This window comes from Schistocerca serialis, chromosome 6 (assembly GCF_023864345.2).
Source record: "Schistocerca serialis cubense isolate TAMUIC-IGC-003099 chromosome 6, iqSchSeri2.2, whole genome shotgun sequence".
NCBI classification, from domain to species: domain Eukaryota; kingdom Metazoa; phylum Arthropoda; class Insecta; order Orthoptera; family Acrididae; genus Schistocerca; species Schistocerca serialis.
In genome coordinates, this window is record NC_064643.1 from 550,416,161 (window position 1) to 550,435,046 (window position 18,886).

An 18,886-nucleotide genomic window follows, 5' to 3' on the forward strand; every position below is an offset into this window, starting at 1 on the left:
GCCTGTATTCTACTTTTGTCGCTTTTGTGCATTACCCTTGTCTCACTTCCGTATGCCAATATGGGGACAAAGTAGGTTCGGTATATAATTCCCTTGGATTTCTGTGGCACCTCCTTGCTCCAAATAAGCCCCCTAATGCATTTGTAGAACTGCCCTGCTTTTCTGCACCTTTCATTTATTTCCGTTGCGTTTCCCCCCTTACTTTCAATCATGCTTCCCAGGTACTTGAAGTTCTCTACCACTTGTAGTTTTTCCCCTCCACAAGTTATATCCACATTTGGCCTATTCTTCTTCCTTGTTGTGACAATTATTTCACTTTTCTTTGCAGAGAAATGTATTCCATATTGTGCTGCCGTTGCCTCCCATACATCTAACTGCTCTTGCACCTCCTTCTCGCAATTTCCCCATAACATCAGGTCATCGGCAAAAAGCACTGCTTTCATTTTATGATCTCCAGTTGCATCTGATACTTGCTGTAGGATTTCATCCATAACAATAATAAACAATAAAGGCGAAAGTGCACTTCCCAGTCACAGCCCATTTTCCAGCTTGAACCATGCAGTACGTTCCCTCCCCACTTTCACACAACTCTCACTTCCCTCATACATTTTCTGACTTTTCGTGTTATCTCTTCATCTATCCCTTTTGTGTTCAGCACATCCCAGAGCTTGTCCCTACAGATACTGTCATACGCCTTCTCAATATCTAAAAAGGCCATGATTAAGTCCTTCCCGTACTAATAGTGCCTTTCCTGCAGTTGCCTTACCGCAAATATGAGGTCCGTTGTTGATCTTCCCGGTCTGAAACTGTACTGCTCCTCTTGCAGTCTACTTTCAATACTGCTTCTTATTCTCTTCTCCAGGATCTTTTCATAGATTTTTCCACAGTGGCATAGCAGGGTGATTCCTCTGTAGTTCTCACATCTCCTATTATCCCCTTTCTTGAAGATCGGGACTATAATTCCTTTCTTCCAATCCTCAGGAATTCTGTTCTCCTTCCACACCACCCTCAGCACTCTGTATAGCCACTGGGTTCCTACTTCTCCTGCTGCTCGTATCATATCCACTGTTACTTCGTCCCAACCTGGTGCCTTGCCCCCTTTCATCCTCTTTATGGCTTCTTCCACTTCATTCCAAGTTAGATCATCAATTTCCCCACTATTATAATCGTCTGCTGCCTTAGGCTCTCCATCGCTGTTAGTTACCCACTTGGCGGCATTCAACAGATCTTCCAAGTACTCCTTCCAAATCTTTTTGAGCTCATGCATTTCCTCCATAACTCTTCCATTATTATCCATGATCCTCAGGCACTCGCTTCTGTCGTTCCTCTTATTTCTTACCATGGTGTAAAGTACTTTTTTGTTCCCTTCACTGTCCTCTTCTAAGATTCTTGTCCATTTTTCCATCCACTTCTTCTTCTCCGCCCTTACTATGGTCTGTGCCGCTTTCTTGCTTTCCTTATATTTTACCCTAGCTTCCTCTGTTCGGGTCTGGAACCATTCTCTGAAGGCTTTGTTCTTTCGAAGTACTGCCTCTTTACATATGTTGTTCCACCATGGGGTTTCCCTACTTCTCCTCTTTGTGCTAGTTCTTCCGCACACAGTCTCAGCTGCCTCAACTAGAGCCCTCTTAAAATCTCCCCATTCTTCTTCCACTGTTCTCTGATCTTCCTTTGGCAGCTTCTTCCTGATCACCAGTGACACTACTATTAATTTAAGCAGTGAGTCACTGATGACATTGCTACTCTTAGACAAAGCAAAGAAGAATAAAGGACTGTTAAATGGCATGGATGGTTTAATGTGTACAGAACATGGACTGAACATAAAGCAAAGAAAGCTGAAAGTAATGGGGAGTAGCAAAAATGAGATCAGCAGAAGGCTTCACATCAAAATTGGTGGCAAAGAAGTAGATGAAAAGAAGAAATTCTGCTACACTGGGAGCGAAATAACACATGGCAAATGAAGCAAAGAAGATTTAAAAAGGAGACTATTACGGCCAAAGAGTGCCTACCTGTACAAAAGAATTCTACTAGTATCAGATATCAGGTTTAGTTTGAGGAAGAAATTTTGGAGCACTGCATTATTTGGAAAAGAATGATGTACTATAGGAAAGAAGAGAAATATAGCATTTGAGATGTTGTGCTATAGAAGAATGTTGCAAATTAGGAGGACAGATGACAAATGAGGTGGTTCTCCACAGAATCAGTGAGGAAATGAACATAAGGAGATCATTGACAGAAAGAAGGGACAGGCTAATAGAACTTCAGGAAATAACTCTCATGGGACTAGAGGCAGCTGTAGAGAGTAAAAACTGTTGGGGAAAATGAGGTAGGAATATATCCAACAAATAACTGAGGCCATTGGGTTCAAGTGATGCTCAGAGATGATGAATTTAGCATAGGAGTGGAAGTCATGGTAGACTGCATCAAACCAGTCAAAAGACGGTTGACTGAAAGAAAAATAATATTATGATAAACATATATGAGAAGCAAATTTTTGTGCCCTGCTAGGCTTCAAACCTAGATCTCAGTACAATCTTGAGTCTGTGTTTAACTTCAGAGGAACATCTGAGAGCCGGCTGTCTATGGGGCTGCAGCTCTCTCCCAAAATGACACCAGTTTCTTCTTAATCATCAAAAAGAAAAGACTCTTTGAAACATGGCTTTCAGATTTAACGGCCCCAAAAACTTTTTAAGCTTTGTAGTTGGTATTATAGTAGATTAAGAAAACACATTCATCTACTCTAAATATTTTGGACGCAACACGGTAATACAGTAGTCTCGATAGTTCGAGTCTCAATAGTACGAGTTTCCAATAATCTGAGCCTCTTTAAAAAAATAAAAATAAATAAAGTTTGCAACGACCTACCTTCTTTTTTTACTGACATGATAAATAATGAAAAAATCATTGCAAAAGATAGATAGGGAGAGTACAGCTCAGTGACGAAGCGGACAACAATGCAATAAACACAGACGATTAGCTCGCTGCCCTGTTGCACGAACATCTGTTGTCAGTATTGCACGAAATACCCCGAGTGCTGCCGGCTGCTACCGATCAAAACCGGGGAGTCATACGCTGCTATAGTTCCCAGTACTGTACCTGTGCTGTACAGTGTTGTGTGTTGTTTTGTTTGTTGACTGTGTGTTCCATTGTACACCTTACAAAGATGAGTGCTGTAACAAAAAAGAGGAAATTTGTACCTTTGCATCTAAAATTAGAAGCACTAAGACGACTTGACAAAGGACAAACAAGAAAAAAACTTGCTCTTGAATATGGTGTCGGTGAAGTTACTGTTGGTGACTGGCAAAGAAACTGACTTAAATTGGAACAGTTTTCTTCACAGAAATGCTCACACGAATCCCTCAGTCGAAACCGAGTGAGGTGGCGCAGTGGTTAAACACTGGACTCGCATTCGGGAGGACGACGGTTCAATCCCGCGTCCGGCCATCCTGATTTAGGTTTTCCGTGATTTCCCTAAATCGCTCCAGGCAAATGCTGGGATGGTTCCTTTGAAAGGGCTCGGCCGACTTCCTTCCCCATCCTTCCCTAATCCGATGAGACCAATGACCTCGCTGTCTGGTCTCCTTCCCCAAACAACCCAACTCCTCTCAGTCGAAGAAGTATAAAGAAGTCAGACTTTGAAAAAACAAGTGAGGCATTGTTCACGTGGTTTACCCAACAGAGACAGAAGGGTGCTCCGATTTCTGGCCCAATCTTGCAAGAAAAAGCTTTGTTTTTCAGAAACCAGCTGCAGGAAGGAGATGACAATTTCGCCGCTAGTGTGGGCTGGCTCGACAAGTGGAAGAAGAGGCATGGAGTGCGTCAACTAGATGTATGTGGAGAAAAACTCCCTGGTGACGCTCAGGCTGTTTCAAAATTTATCGTCGAGTTTAAAAAAATCATAACTGACGAAAATTTGTCTAATGAACAAATATATAACTGTGACGAAACTGGGCTAAATTTTAAAATGTTACCAGCGAGAACACTTGCTTCTTGTGAAGAAAAAAGTGCTCCTGGGCACAAAAAGAGGCGTGGCTCACAGTTATGGCAGCTTCAAATGCAACTGGAAACCACAAACTAAAACTAGCTCCCATTGGGAAGTCTGCCGAGCCAAGAGCATTCAAGAATGTATCCATCTCAGCCCTTCCAGTTGTCTATACACATCAGAATAATGCCTAGATGAATCAGGAAATCTTCAAGAACTGGTTTTTTAACTCATTTGTACCTGACTGCAAGAATTTTTTAAAAGAAAGGGGACTGCAATGCAAAGCAATTGTGCTCATGGATAATGCGTCCTCACATCCAAGTGCAGGAGAACTGCAGTGCGACGGTACCCATGCCTTGTTTTTCCCACCAAACGTTACCTGTCTCATTCAGCCCATGGAACAGGGCGTTCTGGAATGTCTAAAAAAAAAAAAAAAAAAAAAAAAAAGTTTCGACGGCAATTGCTACAGTCAATCCTGCATTCCGAAGACAACGAAACCATTGTAGGAGCTTTGAAGAAAGTGGCTTTGAAGGATGTTGTGTACTGGATTAGCGAATCTTGGAGCGAAATAAAGTCAGATCCAATTTCTAAGTCATGGAGGAAAATTCTACAGGAAAGTATGCCAGGCAAAGAAACTGAAGATTTAGCAGATGAGGACGATCAAGCATTGTGTAATTTAATCAGAAGATTGCCAGGGTGTGAAGAGGCAGAAGAGGTGGAAGTAGGCGAGTGGTTAAATTCGGTCGAACAGTTGGAAGTGACAGACACTTCTATAATTGACATGGTTAACATTCCATCGCAGTGTGAGAGTGACAAGGATGATGAGGCAGAGGCTGCACCGATGATGAGTCACACCGATGGCTACGCTGCTCTCGAGGCCACCATATGCTACGTGGAACAACAGCCTGAGGCGACACCAACTGACCTACTGCTCCTGAGATGGTGGAGGAAAAGTTGCAGCTTCGCCAAACGAAAGACACTTCACTATTACTTGTCTAAATAAATAATTATTGTTATTCTACCAATGCAAATGTATGTGTAAATACTTTTATTTTAATAAAGTTCATATTTTGACCTGTATTACTTACAATATCATAATATTTCTTTTTCCCATTTAAATTTTGATAGTCCGTGTTTTCGATAGTTCGAGGTGGTTCCGGTCCTGTTTACCTCGAACTATCGAGACTGTACTGTATAAAATTTCCATGAGCTCAGCCATGGCCCCCCATCCCCCCCCCCCCCGCCCCCCCTCCCCAAACAAAATTCTGGATTTGACTGTGCTTGCTACTACAATCTTTCTCTGAGGGGTATTAGTCCAACAGTATGGTATCAAAGCCTCTGTTGAGTTTGAATGTTACATGTGGAAACAAGTGACAAGTTGAAACTACAAGCTGGTTGACAAGACGTACAAGGTGAATGTAGTTGGTAGTACACTGCACATATAAAGAAGACATCCACGTTTTTCAGCTCTCGTTTGGCACACAACTTTAGCTTACTGGAAATGTTTGTCTACTGAAAATCGTGATGATCCCTCTTTATAGGTGAATAAGAATGAAAGAATTTAGATGAACAAGAGAAAGAACTCAGTGACATGTGGAAACATATAGCAGAGAAGGAGAATGAAAGCCCCAGATTGTGAAAATAGACTGCATCTTTTAAGGAAAACACTTACAAGACCCTACATTATTCAGAGTTCTGCTCCTGTGTTTGAGGCCCTTTCCAAATCAGACTGATGGAATGCAGGGAAGGAATTCAGACGATAATTGTTAGCATTCCAAGAGGAAAGTGTAAGCCATTCAAAAGTTAAATATGCATACACTGAAAACTGTGATGGAATTCATTGGAAGAAAGGCGTAAGTCACTCCTGTTAATATCTGCTGTGCAAATTTGGGTAACTGTATTCAAGAAAACTATACTACAGTGCTATTGCTTTCATCAGATGCCTATTGTAGGATATGAAAGTAAGTTAAGAGAATCTAGGACATGGTATGGTGGGCATTTGGGGAGTGGAGCATGTAGACAGCCATTTTTCTTTGCTGCACAAGCAAATGTAGTAGGACAAAGAGTGGATGATATTGATAAAAAGTATCATTTATCAGTGTTTGTTCAACTTATATATACACTCCTGGAAATTGAAATAAGAACACCGTGAATTCATTGTCCCAGGAATGGGAAACTTTATTGACACATTCCTGGGGTCAGATACATCACATGATCACACTGACAGAACCACAGGCACATAGACACAGGCAACAGAGCATGCACAATGTCGGCACTAGTACAGTGTATATCCACCTTTCGCAGCAATGCAGGCTGCTATTCTCCCATGGAGACGATCGTAGAGATGCTGGATGTAGTCCTGTGGAACGGCTTGCAATGCCATTTCCACCTGGCGCCTCAGTTGGACCAGCGTTCGTGCTGGACGTGCAGACCGCGTGAGATGACGCTTCATCCAGTCCCAAACATGCTCAATGGGGGACAGATCCGGAGATCTTGCTGGCCAGGGTAGTTGACTTACACCTTCTAGAGCACGTTGGGTGGCACGGGATACATGCGGACGTGCATTGTCCTGTTGGAACAGCAAGTTCCCTTGCCGGTCTAGGAATGGTAGAACGATGGGTTCGATGACGGTTTGGATGTACCGTGCACTATTCAGTGTCCCCTCGACGATCACCAGTGGTGTACGGCCAGTGTAGGAGATCGCTCCCCACACCATGATGCCGGGTGTTGGCCCTGTGTGCCTCGGTAGTATGCAGTCCTGATTGTGGCGCTCACCTGCATGGCGCCAAACACGCATACGACCATCATTGGCACCAAGGCAGAAGCGACTCTCATCGCTGAAGACGACACGTCTCCATTCGTCCCTCCATTCACGCCTGTCGCGACACCACTGGAGGCGGGCTTCACGATGTTGGGGCGTGAGCGGAAGACGGCCTAACGGTGTGCGGGACCGTAGCCCAGCTTCATGGAGACGGTTGCGAATGGTCCTCGCCGATACCCCAGGAGCAACAGTGTCCCTAATTTGCTGGGAAGTGGCGGTGCAGTCCCCTACGGCACTGCGTAGGATCTTACGGTCTTGGCGTGCATCCGTGCGTCGCTGCGGTCCGGTCCCAGGTCGACGGGCACGTGCACCTTCCGCCGACCACTGGCGACAACATCGATGTACTGTGGAGACCTCATGCCCCACGTGTTGAGCAATTCGGCGGTACGACCACCCGGCCTCCCGCATGCCCACTATACGCCCTCGCTCAAAGTCCGTCAACTGCACATACGTTTCACGTCCACGCTGTCGCGGCATGCTACCAGTGTTAAAGACTGCGATGGAGCTCCGTATGCCACGGCAAACTGGCTGACACTGACGGCGGCGGTGCACAAATGCTGCGCAGCTAGCGCCGCTGTGCCGTGCGTGTGATCATTGCTTGTACAGCCCTCTCGCAGTGTCCGGAGCAAGTATGGTGGGTCTGACACACCGGTGTCAATGTGTTCTTTTTTCCATTTTTAGGAGTGTATATATTAGACTTTGTGAATAACCTCCTCCTTGTTTACATTTCATTCTGTATAGTTTGTGATGTTACAGAGCAAAAAGTAAACTTTACTTGAACAGTACCTCCTCACTTTCATCCTGTAGTAGACTAACCAGGACCTCTACAGTTCTCAGTTCATCAAACCGGCGTACGTTGTCAGGGCTCATGGAACACTTCCAGATGGCCCCAGTCACAGCAGCCAGCAGTGGTTTATCTTGGTGGACATTGCTGTCCCGAGCAAGTTTCACCAATGGGTCCAAACCACCGTTCTGGCGTACTAGGTCCCTTGTAATCTCATCTTCTGCACACTGCTCATGAAACCAATACATTACTGGTATTAAGAGCTGTTCATTTACTTTCATTACCGTATGTTTAATAAGACTCAAATATGTCTCACCTTGAATATAGCTGAAGCACAGTGTTTCTTCAGTTCCATACTTTCATCAGAGAGGTGCCGTACTAAGTCGATTATCATACCTTCTGTTTGGATTGCTAGTTGATAGTTTTTCTGGAAAGAATGAGAGATCTCATTACTGAAAAATGTATGCAATAATGTAGTCTAATACAGAATGATAAATCTGTTTAAAGTTTTAATTTACATTGTGAATAACTGAATAGTGGCCTCTGAAGATGCCTAAAATATGTTAATTCTGGCACAACATTTCAAATTATTTTATTACTTGTGTAAGAGTATCATAAAAAATTCAGACAGATTATGAAGATGCTAGGATAAATTTGATAAGTTAATTTGTTAAACTTTATGACAAGAGTCAACTGCTAATTTCTGCACTAAGCATTGATCCTCTGCAGATCTTTTTACATTTCACTAGCTTTTCTGGCATTGTATCTTTCTTATATCGATGGATATGTAAAATGTTATATTATGAAGCATCAATCTGATATTTAACAAACTTTGTAGACACTTTCATCACATAACTGGTGATTAAATTTTCATTCCATGTGCAGTTTATCTCCAGCAACATCAGTATGAGGTGTGATGCACTGTGTGTAACCTCCATCCAGATTTCAGCTCGTGGCGCCTGTCTGTTCGTCAGAGATGTAATACTATGACCTTCTCATTGTGTAAACCTTTTGTCACACTGTTGTCCTGTGTCCATCTAATCACCATTCATTCTGAGGTCATTGCACTAAACCAACTGTCTGTGTGATTTTCTCTGTGGTTCTCTTATGAGAATGGTGCAGTATTTCTTCAATTCCAACACACACTGACTTGTATCTACAGGCTGACAGCTGCCATCACCCAGCACAGAAGCATGGAGTCTGAGAACACTCGTACACCGAGCCAACACACTCTCTGACCTAGACAGCCTGACAGCGGAATTAGAACATCTACAAAGGTGTTCACAGACAATGGATACTCCACCAGAGACATCCGCAAAGCATTCCATCCCACCAGACGACCTGGAGTAATAGGAGAGGAGCAGGAAGAAGCGACCAGGAATGTAGCCTTTCTACCGTATACTGGACCTATATCTGCCAAGATCAGCAGAATCTTGAAGAAACACTATATCAAGTGTGTGTTCTGCCCACCTAACAAGATAAGGACGCTCTTTGGAACTGTCAAGGATGATTTGGGGTTAAGGAAACCTGGTGTCTACCATATACCAAGTGAATGTGGGATGTCTTACATCGGTCAAACTAACAGAACAGTTAAAATAAGATGTAAAGAACACCTGAGACATACCAGGCTACGACAGATAACTAAATCTGCAATAGCAGAACATTGCCTGGATCTTCAGCATACCAAGGACTATGACAAAACCAGGATCCTGGCTCAGAACCCCCGATTCTGGGCTAGTGTCATTAATTAATCGATTGAAATCAAGATGGCGGAGAACTTGATCAACCGGGAAGTAGGATATCAGCTTAGTACTGCGTGAAATCCTGTTTTGGAACTACTACAGAAACAACGGAAGAAAGTTCCTTCCTCCAGGAATGAGCTATAGACGTCCAAGGGCGTAAGTAACGGAACAGAACGGCATTCGCGATACCAGGCGGCAGCAAGCTCCTTGGAGGATGGTCGTCATAATATGCAGCTCCAACAGCTGCCGGATGCCGCAGGAAGCGCACCTCACAGGCGCATACCGGGTTTAGAAAGCCAAGAGAATAGCTCGGCCGCGAGAAGAACTCGCCGCGGTCGCAGACAGCATAAGGAACATCAACAGAGACATGAGAGTGCTAGAATCGGGCGTGGACTCAATACGGTACGCCTTGGGATGTCCGCTACCTCAGAAGAGAGCCGCAACGGGCGCGGACTGAAGATGGAGCGCCTAGAGACTGATACCACCGCCAGAAATAGCCACAGTGGGCGCGGACGGCATAGGGAGCGCCACACACCGCCCAAGCATAAATATAGGACGAGGTCAGCTCGTAAACCAGTCCCAGGGAACACCTGGTGAAGGCGCCGAGTTACGACGTCGAAATATCGTGTTGGGAAGACGCAGACCACCGGCAGTACACCCGATTCTACGAGATTACAGATATGGGACTAGCTGCAAACTCGAGTCCATATTGTCAGGTTGGAGAGAAAATGGATGTTATCAAGTAAGTAGACAGACATGGCGAATGGATACATTGACAGGATACAGGATGTCAAAATGGACAACATGCAGTATGCCAAATGAGGGAATGCCTTCTAGGAATAGCTTCTGTGGCAGTTGTGTATGGTCTTTCTGCCGTGAGAATTGGGGCAGTATGCAACAGAAAAGGACGATCTTGAAAATAATTTGATTGGCCAGAAGAAGAACATAAGCTGACCAGTTGTGTAAACCCCCCTGGATTTTGCGTCCCAACACAAAACAAAAAAGTTCATGAAATTTGAGGAAATTGTAATGAGAGCTCCAAAAATCCGAAATGGCAGCTTTCTTGAATCTTTTAATTGATTTTCTCCACCAGTTCAGTATTGTCGACGCTCAGCTGGCAACTTCTCTCTTCCTTGCGAACTTTAGTGTAGCCATTGGTAATCCTCTATTGCTTGACTTTTTTTAGGAGACCAGTTTCAGTGAAGAAATTGCTATGTTTTAGAAAAGTTCTAGTAGAATGTAAATGTTTTTGGTTTAAAGGAGACCCAATCCCTCCCCTCTCCACACACACACACACACACACACACACACACACACACGCACACACACACACACACACACTCCTATGCCCCTGCATGCTGCTGGCTGGACTGCAAGTGCCACTGCTGCATTTCTTCAGGTAGACTGCTTATGGCGAGGTAGTATCGAGTGGGGTGAGTAGAGAGAGAGGAAGGTAGGGAAAGAGATTGGGGTGTGTGGCTAGCAGCTCAGAGGGAGGCAGCCAGCCGGTTTGCTGGCTAGGAATGCGGGAGGGAGGGGTGGCAGGTATACGGGCTAGGCATGTGATGTATAATTGTAGTAACAAGTGGGGAGTGGCACACATGGAAGGTGACACTGGAGATGTGAGTTGGACGGGCAAACTTTTGGTTAGAGGGTGCAGTGACTGTGTTACCTGAGTCTGAGGTCAGGACGATTACAAGAGCAGAGGATGCATTGTAAGAGTAACTCCCACCTGTGCAGTTCAGGAACGATTCAATCAGCCCAGGTTGTGAAGCAGTCATTGGAATTGGGTGTTTTGTGCACAGCTGCATGTTGCGTCACTGGACGGTCAACTTCGTTCATGGCAACAGTTTGGTGGTAGCCATTCATCCTCATGGACAGCTGGTTGGTAGTCACACTGACATAAAATGCTGTGCAGCAGAGTTGGTATATGACATTGTTGTTTTCACAGGCAGCCCAGGCGCTGATGGAGTAAGGCGGCGACAGGACAGGAATAGGAAGTGCTTGGTGGGTTGATAGGGCAGGCCTTGCACCTTGGTCTTCCACAGGGATATGATCCTCTGGTAAAGGGTCAGGAGTGGGAGTGTCATAGGGATGGATTAGTATGTTCTGTAGGTTGGGTGGGTGACAGAATACCACTTTAGGAAGGGAGGGAAAGATCTAGGATAAGATGTCCCTCATCCCAGGGAATGGTGAAGGAGAGTTAAAGATCTGGTTAAGCATATGGTTCAGTTGTTCCGGTACAGGGCGATATTGGGTGACATGGAGAGCGCTCTTTTGTAACTGATTCTTGGGGGAGTTGGGAAGATTGGGGGTGCTGAGGACATGACACGGGAAATCTGTTTGTGGAATATGTACTGCCTATCTACACCCCTTTTTGTTGACCTTCATGGCATGCCGTCCTGGTCTTACTTTTCAGAAAGATAACGCCAGCTCACAAACGTCGAGATTTTCTACTGCATATCTCCGTGCTTGCAGAACCATACCTAGGCCAGCAACATTGCCGGACCTCTTCACAATTGTGAAATGTTGGATCATTATGGGCAGGTCCCTCCAACGAGCTTGGGATTGTGACCATCTATCGTGCGAACTGGACAGAATTTGACATAATATTTCTCAAGAGGACATCCATAACTCTGTAAATCAACGCCAAGTCGAATAACTACTGCTCGTATAAGGACCAGAGGTGGACGAGTACGTTCTACATCTACATCCATCTCTTCTATTAACCCTATCTGGTACGGATCCCACACTGGTGAACAATATTCAAGCAGTGGGCGAACAAGTGTACTGTAACCTACTTCCTCTGTTTTCGGATTGCATTTCCTTAGGATTCTGGCATCCGCTTTACCGACGATCAACTTTATACGATCATTCCATTTTAAATCACTCCTAATGCGTACTCCCAGATAATTTATGGAATTAACTGTTTCCAGTTGCTGAAATGCTATATTGTAGCTAAATGATAAAGGATCTTTCTTTCTGTGTATTCGCAGCACATTACGCTTGTCTACATTGAGATTCAACTGCCATTTCCTGCTCCATGCGTCAATTCGTTGCAGATCCTCCTGCATTTAAGTACAATTTTCCATTGTTACAACCTCTCGATATACTACAGCATCATCCGCAAAAAGCCTCAGTGAACTTCCGATGTTATCCACAAGTTCATTTATGTATATTGTGAATAGCAACGGTCCTACGACACTCCCCTGCGGCACAGCTGAAATCATACAGTGAAGGCTTTCACGACCGGATGGTACTGTTGTTGATAATTCTTCCGGGTTATATGGCCGTGGTCATTGGAATTCTTCTATTCCTAGCGTTTCGTCCAATACTACGTTGGACATCCTCAGAGGTATGGCTGGTCCTGCTGTCGGCAGGACTCAGCAGGACCAGCCATACCTCTGATGATGTCCAACGTAGTATTGGACGAAACGTTAGGAATAGAAGAATTCCATGGACCACGGCCATATAACTCGGAAGAATTATCAATAACAACACCTGAAATCACTCTTACTTCGGAAGAGTTCTCTCCATTGAGAATGACATGCTGCGTTCTGTTATCTAGGATCTCTTCAATCTAATCACAAAACTGGTCTGTTAGTCCATATGCTCTTACTTTGTTCATTAAACGACTGTGGGGAACTGTATCGAACGCCTTGCGGAAATCAAGAAACACGGCATCTACCTGGGAACCCGTGACTATGGCCCTCTGAGTCTCGTGGACGAATAGCGCGAGCTGGGTTTCACACGATCGTCTTTTTCGAAACCCATGCTGATTCCTACAGAGTAGATTTCTAGTCTCCAGAAAAGTCATTATACTCGAACACAATACGTGCTCCAAAATTCTACAACTGATCGACGTTAGAGATATAGGTCTATAGTTCTGCACATCTGTTCGACGTCCCTTCTTGAAAACGGGGGTGACCTGTGCCCTTTTCCAATCCTTTGGAACGCTACGCTCTTCTAGAGACCTACGGTACACCACTGCAAGAAGGGGGGCAAGTTCCTTCGCGTACTCTGTGTAAATTGACTAGCTCAACTTATGAAGCTCTTTCTCTTGAATAAATCAGCCAATTTTTCTGAAATGGTAATCATTTGTTTGTCTGTACATGTACATCATGTCTACCGATTTCCGTCGCGTTTGGATAGTTCCTTCGCGGTGCGTCGATTTTTTTTTCTTTGAATACAGTTCGTGGCAAGTGCTTCGAAAGTGAGGTTAAATTTGACAGACTTTGGATGACGAACCTGTTGATAGGAAACAGCTAACATTTTTGTTGTTGTTGTGGTCTTCAGTCCTGAGACTGGTTTGATGCAGCTCTCCATGCTACTCTATCCTGTGCAAGCTTCTTCATCTCCCAGTCCCTACTGCAACCTACATCCTTCTGAATCTGTTTAGTGTATTCATCTCTTGGTCTCCCTCTACGATTTTTACCCTCCACGCTGCCCTCCAATACTAAATTGGTGATCCCTTGATGCCTCAGAACATGTCCTACCTACCGATCCCTTCTTCTGGTCAAGTTGTGCCACAAACTTCTCTTCTCCCCAATCCTATTCAATACTTCCTCATTAGTTATGTGATCTACCCATATAATCTTCAGCATTCTTCTGTAGCACCACATTTCGAAAGCTTCTATTCTCTTTTTGTCTAAACTATTTATTGTCCACGTTTCACTTCCATACATAGCTACACTCCATACAAATACTTTCAGAAATGACTTCCTGACACTTAAATCTATACTCGATGTTCACAAATTTCTCTTCTTCAGAAACGCTTTCCTTGCCATTGCCAGTCTACATTTTATATCCTCTCTACTTCGACCATCATCAGTTATTTTGCTCCCCAAATAGCAAAACTCCTTTACTACTTTAAGTGTCTCATTTCCTAATCTAATCCCCTCAGCATCACCCGACTTAATTTGACTACATTCCATTATCCTCGTTTTGGTTTTGTTGATGTTAATCTTATATCCTCCTTTCAAGACACTGTCCATACCATTCAACTGCTCTTCCAAGTCCTTTGCTGTCTCTGACAGAATTACAATGTCATCGGCGAACCTCAAAGTTTTTGTTTCTTCTCCATGGATTTTAATACCTACTCCGAATTTTTCTTTTGTTTCCTTCACTGCTTGCTCAATATACAGAATGAATAACATCGGGGAGAGGCTACAACCCTGTCTCACTCCCTTCCCAACCACTGCTTCCCTTTCATGTCCTTCACCTCTTATAACTGCCATTTGGTTTCTATACAAATTGTAAATAGCCTTTCGGTCCCTATATTTTACCCCTGCCACCTTCAGAATTTTAAAGAGTCAACATTGTCAAAAGCTTTCTCTAAGTCTACAAATGCTAGAAACGTAGGCTTGCCTTTCCTTAATCTAGCTTCTAAGATAAGTCGTAGGGTCAGTATTGCCTCACGTGTTCCAATATTTCAACGGAATCCAAACTGATCTTCCCCGACGTCGGCTTCTAACAGTTTTTCCATTCGTCTGTAAAGAATTCGCGTTAGTATTTTGCAGCTGTGACTTATTAAACTGATAGTTCGGTAATTTTCACATCTGTCAACACCTGCTTTCTTTGGGATTCGAATTATTATATTCTTCTTGAAGTCTGAGGGTATTTCGCCTGTCTCATAGATCTTGCTCACCAGACGGTAGAGTTTTGTCAGGACTGGCTCTCCCAAGGCCCTCAGTAGTTCTAATGGAATGTTGTCTACTCCCGGGGCCTTGTTTCGACTCAGGTCTTTCAGTGCTCTGTCGAACTCTTCACGCAGTATCGTATCTCCCATTCCATCTTCATCTACATCCTCTTCCATTTCCATAATATTGCCCTCAAGTACACCGCCCTTGTATAGACCCTCTATATACTCCTTCCACCTTTCTGCTTCCCCTTCTTTGCTTAGAACTGGGTTTCCATATGAGCTCTTGATATTCATACAAGTGGTTCTCTTTTCTCGAAAGGTCTCTTTAATTTTCCTGTAGGCAGTACCTATCTTACCCCTAGTGAGATAGGCCTCTACATCCTTACATTTATCCTGTAGCCATCCCTGCTTAGCCATTTTGCACTTCCTGTCGATGTCAACTGGTTTAATAGTCTAGGGGCCTTGTCCCAAACTCACCTCCGAGGCGCACTGCTGGATGGTGCCCATGATGGGCACGACGACGTCCTGGTGGCAGGACTTGAGCAGCTTGGCGAGCAGACGCACGCAGCCCGTCCTGCGCATAGCCTCCTTGTTCTTGATGGACTGCGACAGCGACCACAGCGCCTTCGCGCCGGCGCGCGCCACTTCCACCTGCTGCTGGTCGTCGGCCGACAGCGAGTCCAGCGGCGAGCACAGCGCCGCCGGGCTCACGTCCAGCAGGTCCACCTGCGGGCGCAACACGTACCAAAGTCTTGAGCTCTCTCTTCCCTCTGCCCGTTGCTACGTCCGGGCGCGGCTACAAGGGAGGCGTCATGGGGATCATGGTCACCACCGACACACACACACACACACACACACACACACACACACACACCAAAGCATTTACACTGAGGTGACGAAGGTCATGGGATAACGAATAGGATATGCATGTACACAGATAGCGGTAGTATCGCGTACACAAGGAACGGGGTGTTCAAAAAGTCTCTCCGCAGTGCCGTACGATTGTTAGCCGCGCGTGCCGTATGATTGTTCACCTGCCTGGGTTACTTCCCTTCAAGTGGACTCTCCCAACATTCCACTGTTTCGTTTATCTCAGCGAGCCTCAGTAGTATCGTTGGTGTGCGTCGTTCCGTGTTGACGTGAACGTTTAAGTTTAGTTCAAAAAAATGGTTCAAATGGCTCTGAGCACTATGGGACTTAACATCCATGGTCATCAGTCCCCTAGAACTTAGAACTACTTAAACCTAACTAACCTAAGGACAGCACACAGCACACAACACACAACACCCAGTCATCACGAGGCAGAGAAAATCCCTGACCCCGCCAGGAATCGAACCCGGGAACCCGGGCGTGGGAAGCGAGAAAGCTACCGCACGACCACGAGCTGCGGACAAAGTTTAGTTCCTTTGTTCGTTTGTTTCATTTTTGTCACTGTTAAAATGCTAACAATTGGAGAACGTGTGTGTTTTAGTCGAACAAGTGTTCAAAGCTGGCGGTAAATACACAGTTTCAGTTCGTCAAACATTTAATTCAGTTTTCCCGGAGACAACATTCCCACATCGCGATACTGTCAAAATTCCGGAGTACGGGTTCAGTGACAGATGCACCGAGAAGTGGTCGTCCTGGCGTTTTGTCTGAGGATAAACTACTCGATTTTTCCGATAAAATGTCCACGAGTCCGAACAAGTCAGTAAGAAAACTCGGTCAGGAAATCGATCTTAGTGTCGGAAGGGCCCTCACAGCTGTAAGGAAAAAATTAGAATTACAATGAAATGAACACCTTTTGCTGCTTACAGGCGTTGACATACGTCAACGGGGACACACACAGTTTTTTTCACTGCTTCTGTTACAGAAGAAATGTTACAGTTTGTGTTTGGAAACATGATTAGACGAATTGAATTGTGTATTCAACAACAGGGGGGACAATTTCAAAATTTAATGTGAAAATTTGTAAGTAAAAATGAATATTCAATAAATTAATAACCTGTATTTCACTGAGTTTCATTTCAGTATATTCACTGCGGCATACGGCACGCGCGGCTAACAATCATACGGTACTGCGGAGAGACTTCCTGAGCACCCCGTGTAAAGGGGCAGTGCATTGGCGGAGCTGTCATTGTAGTCAAGTAATTCATGTGAACCAGTCCCCGACGTGATTATGACAGCACGACGGCAATTAACAGACTTTGAACCTGGAATGCTGGTTGGAGGAAGACGCATGGGACATTCCATTTCGGAAATCGTCAGGTTATTCAATATTCCAAGATACACGGTGTCAAGAGCGGGCCGAGAATGCCAAATTTCAGGCACTACCTCTCACCACTGACGGTGCAGTGGCCAACGGCCTTCACTTAACGACCGAGAGCAGTGGCGCTTGAGTAGAGCTGTTAGTGCTAACAGACAAGTAACACAGCATGAAATAACGGCGGATATCGATGTGAGACGTATGACGAACATATCTGTGAGGACGGTGCGACAAAATTTGGCGTAATAGGTTATGGCAGCAGACGACTGACGCGAGTGCCTTTATTAACAGCACGACATCGCCTGCAGTTCCTCTCCTGGGTTCGTGACCATACCAGTTCTACTGAAGATGGCTGGAAAAATGTGGCCCAGTCAGATGAGTCCCAATTTCAGTTGGTAAGAGCTGATGGTAGGTTTCATGTGTTGAAAATGGTTCAAATGGCTCTGAGCACTAAGGGACTTAACATCTGAGGTCATCAGTCCCCTAGTACTTAGAAGTACATAAACGTAACCAACCTACCGACATCACACACATCCATGCCTAAGGCAGGATTCGAACCTGCGACCATAGCAGTCGCGCAGTTCCGGACTGAAGGTTTCATGTGTGACGCAGACCCCACAAACCTGTGAACACAAGTTGTTAACAAGGCACTGTGCAAGCTGGTGATGGCTCCGTAATGGTGTGGGCTGTGTTGACATAGAATGAACTACTTCCTCTGGTTCTGCTGAACCAATCTTTCACTGGAAATGGTTATGTTCGGCTACTTAGAGACCACATGCAGCAATTCATGGACTTAATATTATGGATGACAATGTGTCATGTAACTGGGACACTTTGACACATGCTTGGTTTGAAGAACATTCTGGAAAATTCGAGTGGATGACAGTTATTGGAAAGCATTTTTGTTTGCTCTTCACCTCATTCACAGCACTAGCTCGCAAAGAATGCGCTCCCTTGTTGTTTCATCCCTAGATTGAGCCACTTTTGTGCGAATTGTATTCGTCGATATCCGTGTCGACCTCGTTCCCTCGTATACGAATCGATGTTCTTCGGAAGGCGCCACGAAGTTTGGTAGGTTATCGTCCCCTATTTGCCAGAGTTGTAGTCTGGCCTGCTGGGTTGACTCAGTGCGATCTCGGGTTGACTGTATAAGGCTTTTCCTCCGCTTGGCGTGTTGATGAGCGATTTGGTTGCGATATAGCGGATACGCTTCGGAAGTGGAAACTTCGTTTTCCTTTCAGGGTCGCTACTTGACGCCTGATGAAATGATAAGATCGTATGGCTGCAGTGGCCGGGTGACCCCGTCTGGTGTTCAGCTATTTTGTGCTAGTTTTCTATTAGACGCTACTTTGGCTAATTGCGCATATGATGAAGAAGAGATGAATGATGAGGACAACACACACACCCAGTGCCGAGCGGAGAAAGTCTTCGAGCCGACCAGCAATCGAAGATGGGGCCCCACGACATAGATGCAAAAAGTTTGTGGGAATTCCCTATGGGACCAAACTGCTGAGGTCATCGGTCCCTAGGCTTACACATTACTTAATCTAACTTAAATTAACTTACGCTAAGGACAACACATACACACACATACCTGAGGGAGGACTCGGGGAGCAGCGCGAACCGTAGCAAGGCGCCCTAGACTGCACGGCTACCCCGCCCGGCGACCTA

General features: G+C 45.0%; 1 protein-coding gene across 1 annotated transcript in view; it reads right to left on the reverse strand.

Moving 5' to 3' along the window:
* Positions 1-18,886, reverse strand: part of LOC126484978 (armadillo repeat-containing protein gudu) — a gene marked incomplete at its 5' end in the record, with an annotated part of 199,433 nt that overhangs the window by 108,951 nt on the left and 71,596 nt on the right. The window contains 3 exons of the mRNA XM_050108583.1: positions 7,590-7,814; positions 7,904-8,014; positions 15,448-15,696. Of these exons, the coding sequence (XP_049964540.1) occupies positions 7,590-7,814; positions 7,904-8,014; positions 15,448-15,696 (585 nt within the window). The remainder of the gene's footprint in view (positions 1-7,589; positions 7,815-7,903; positions 8,015-15,447; positions 15,697-18,886) is intronic.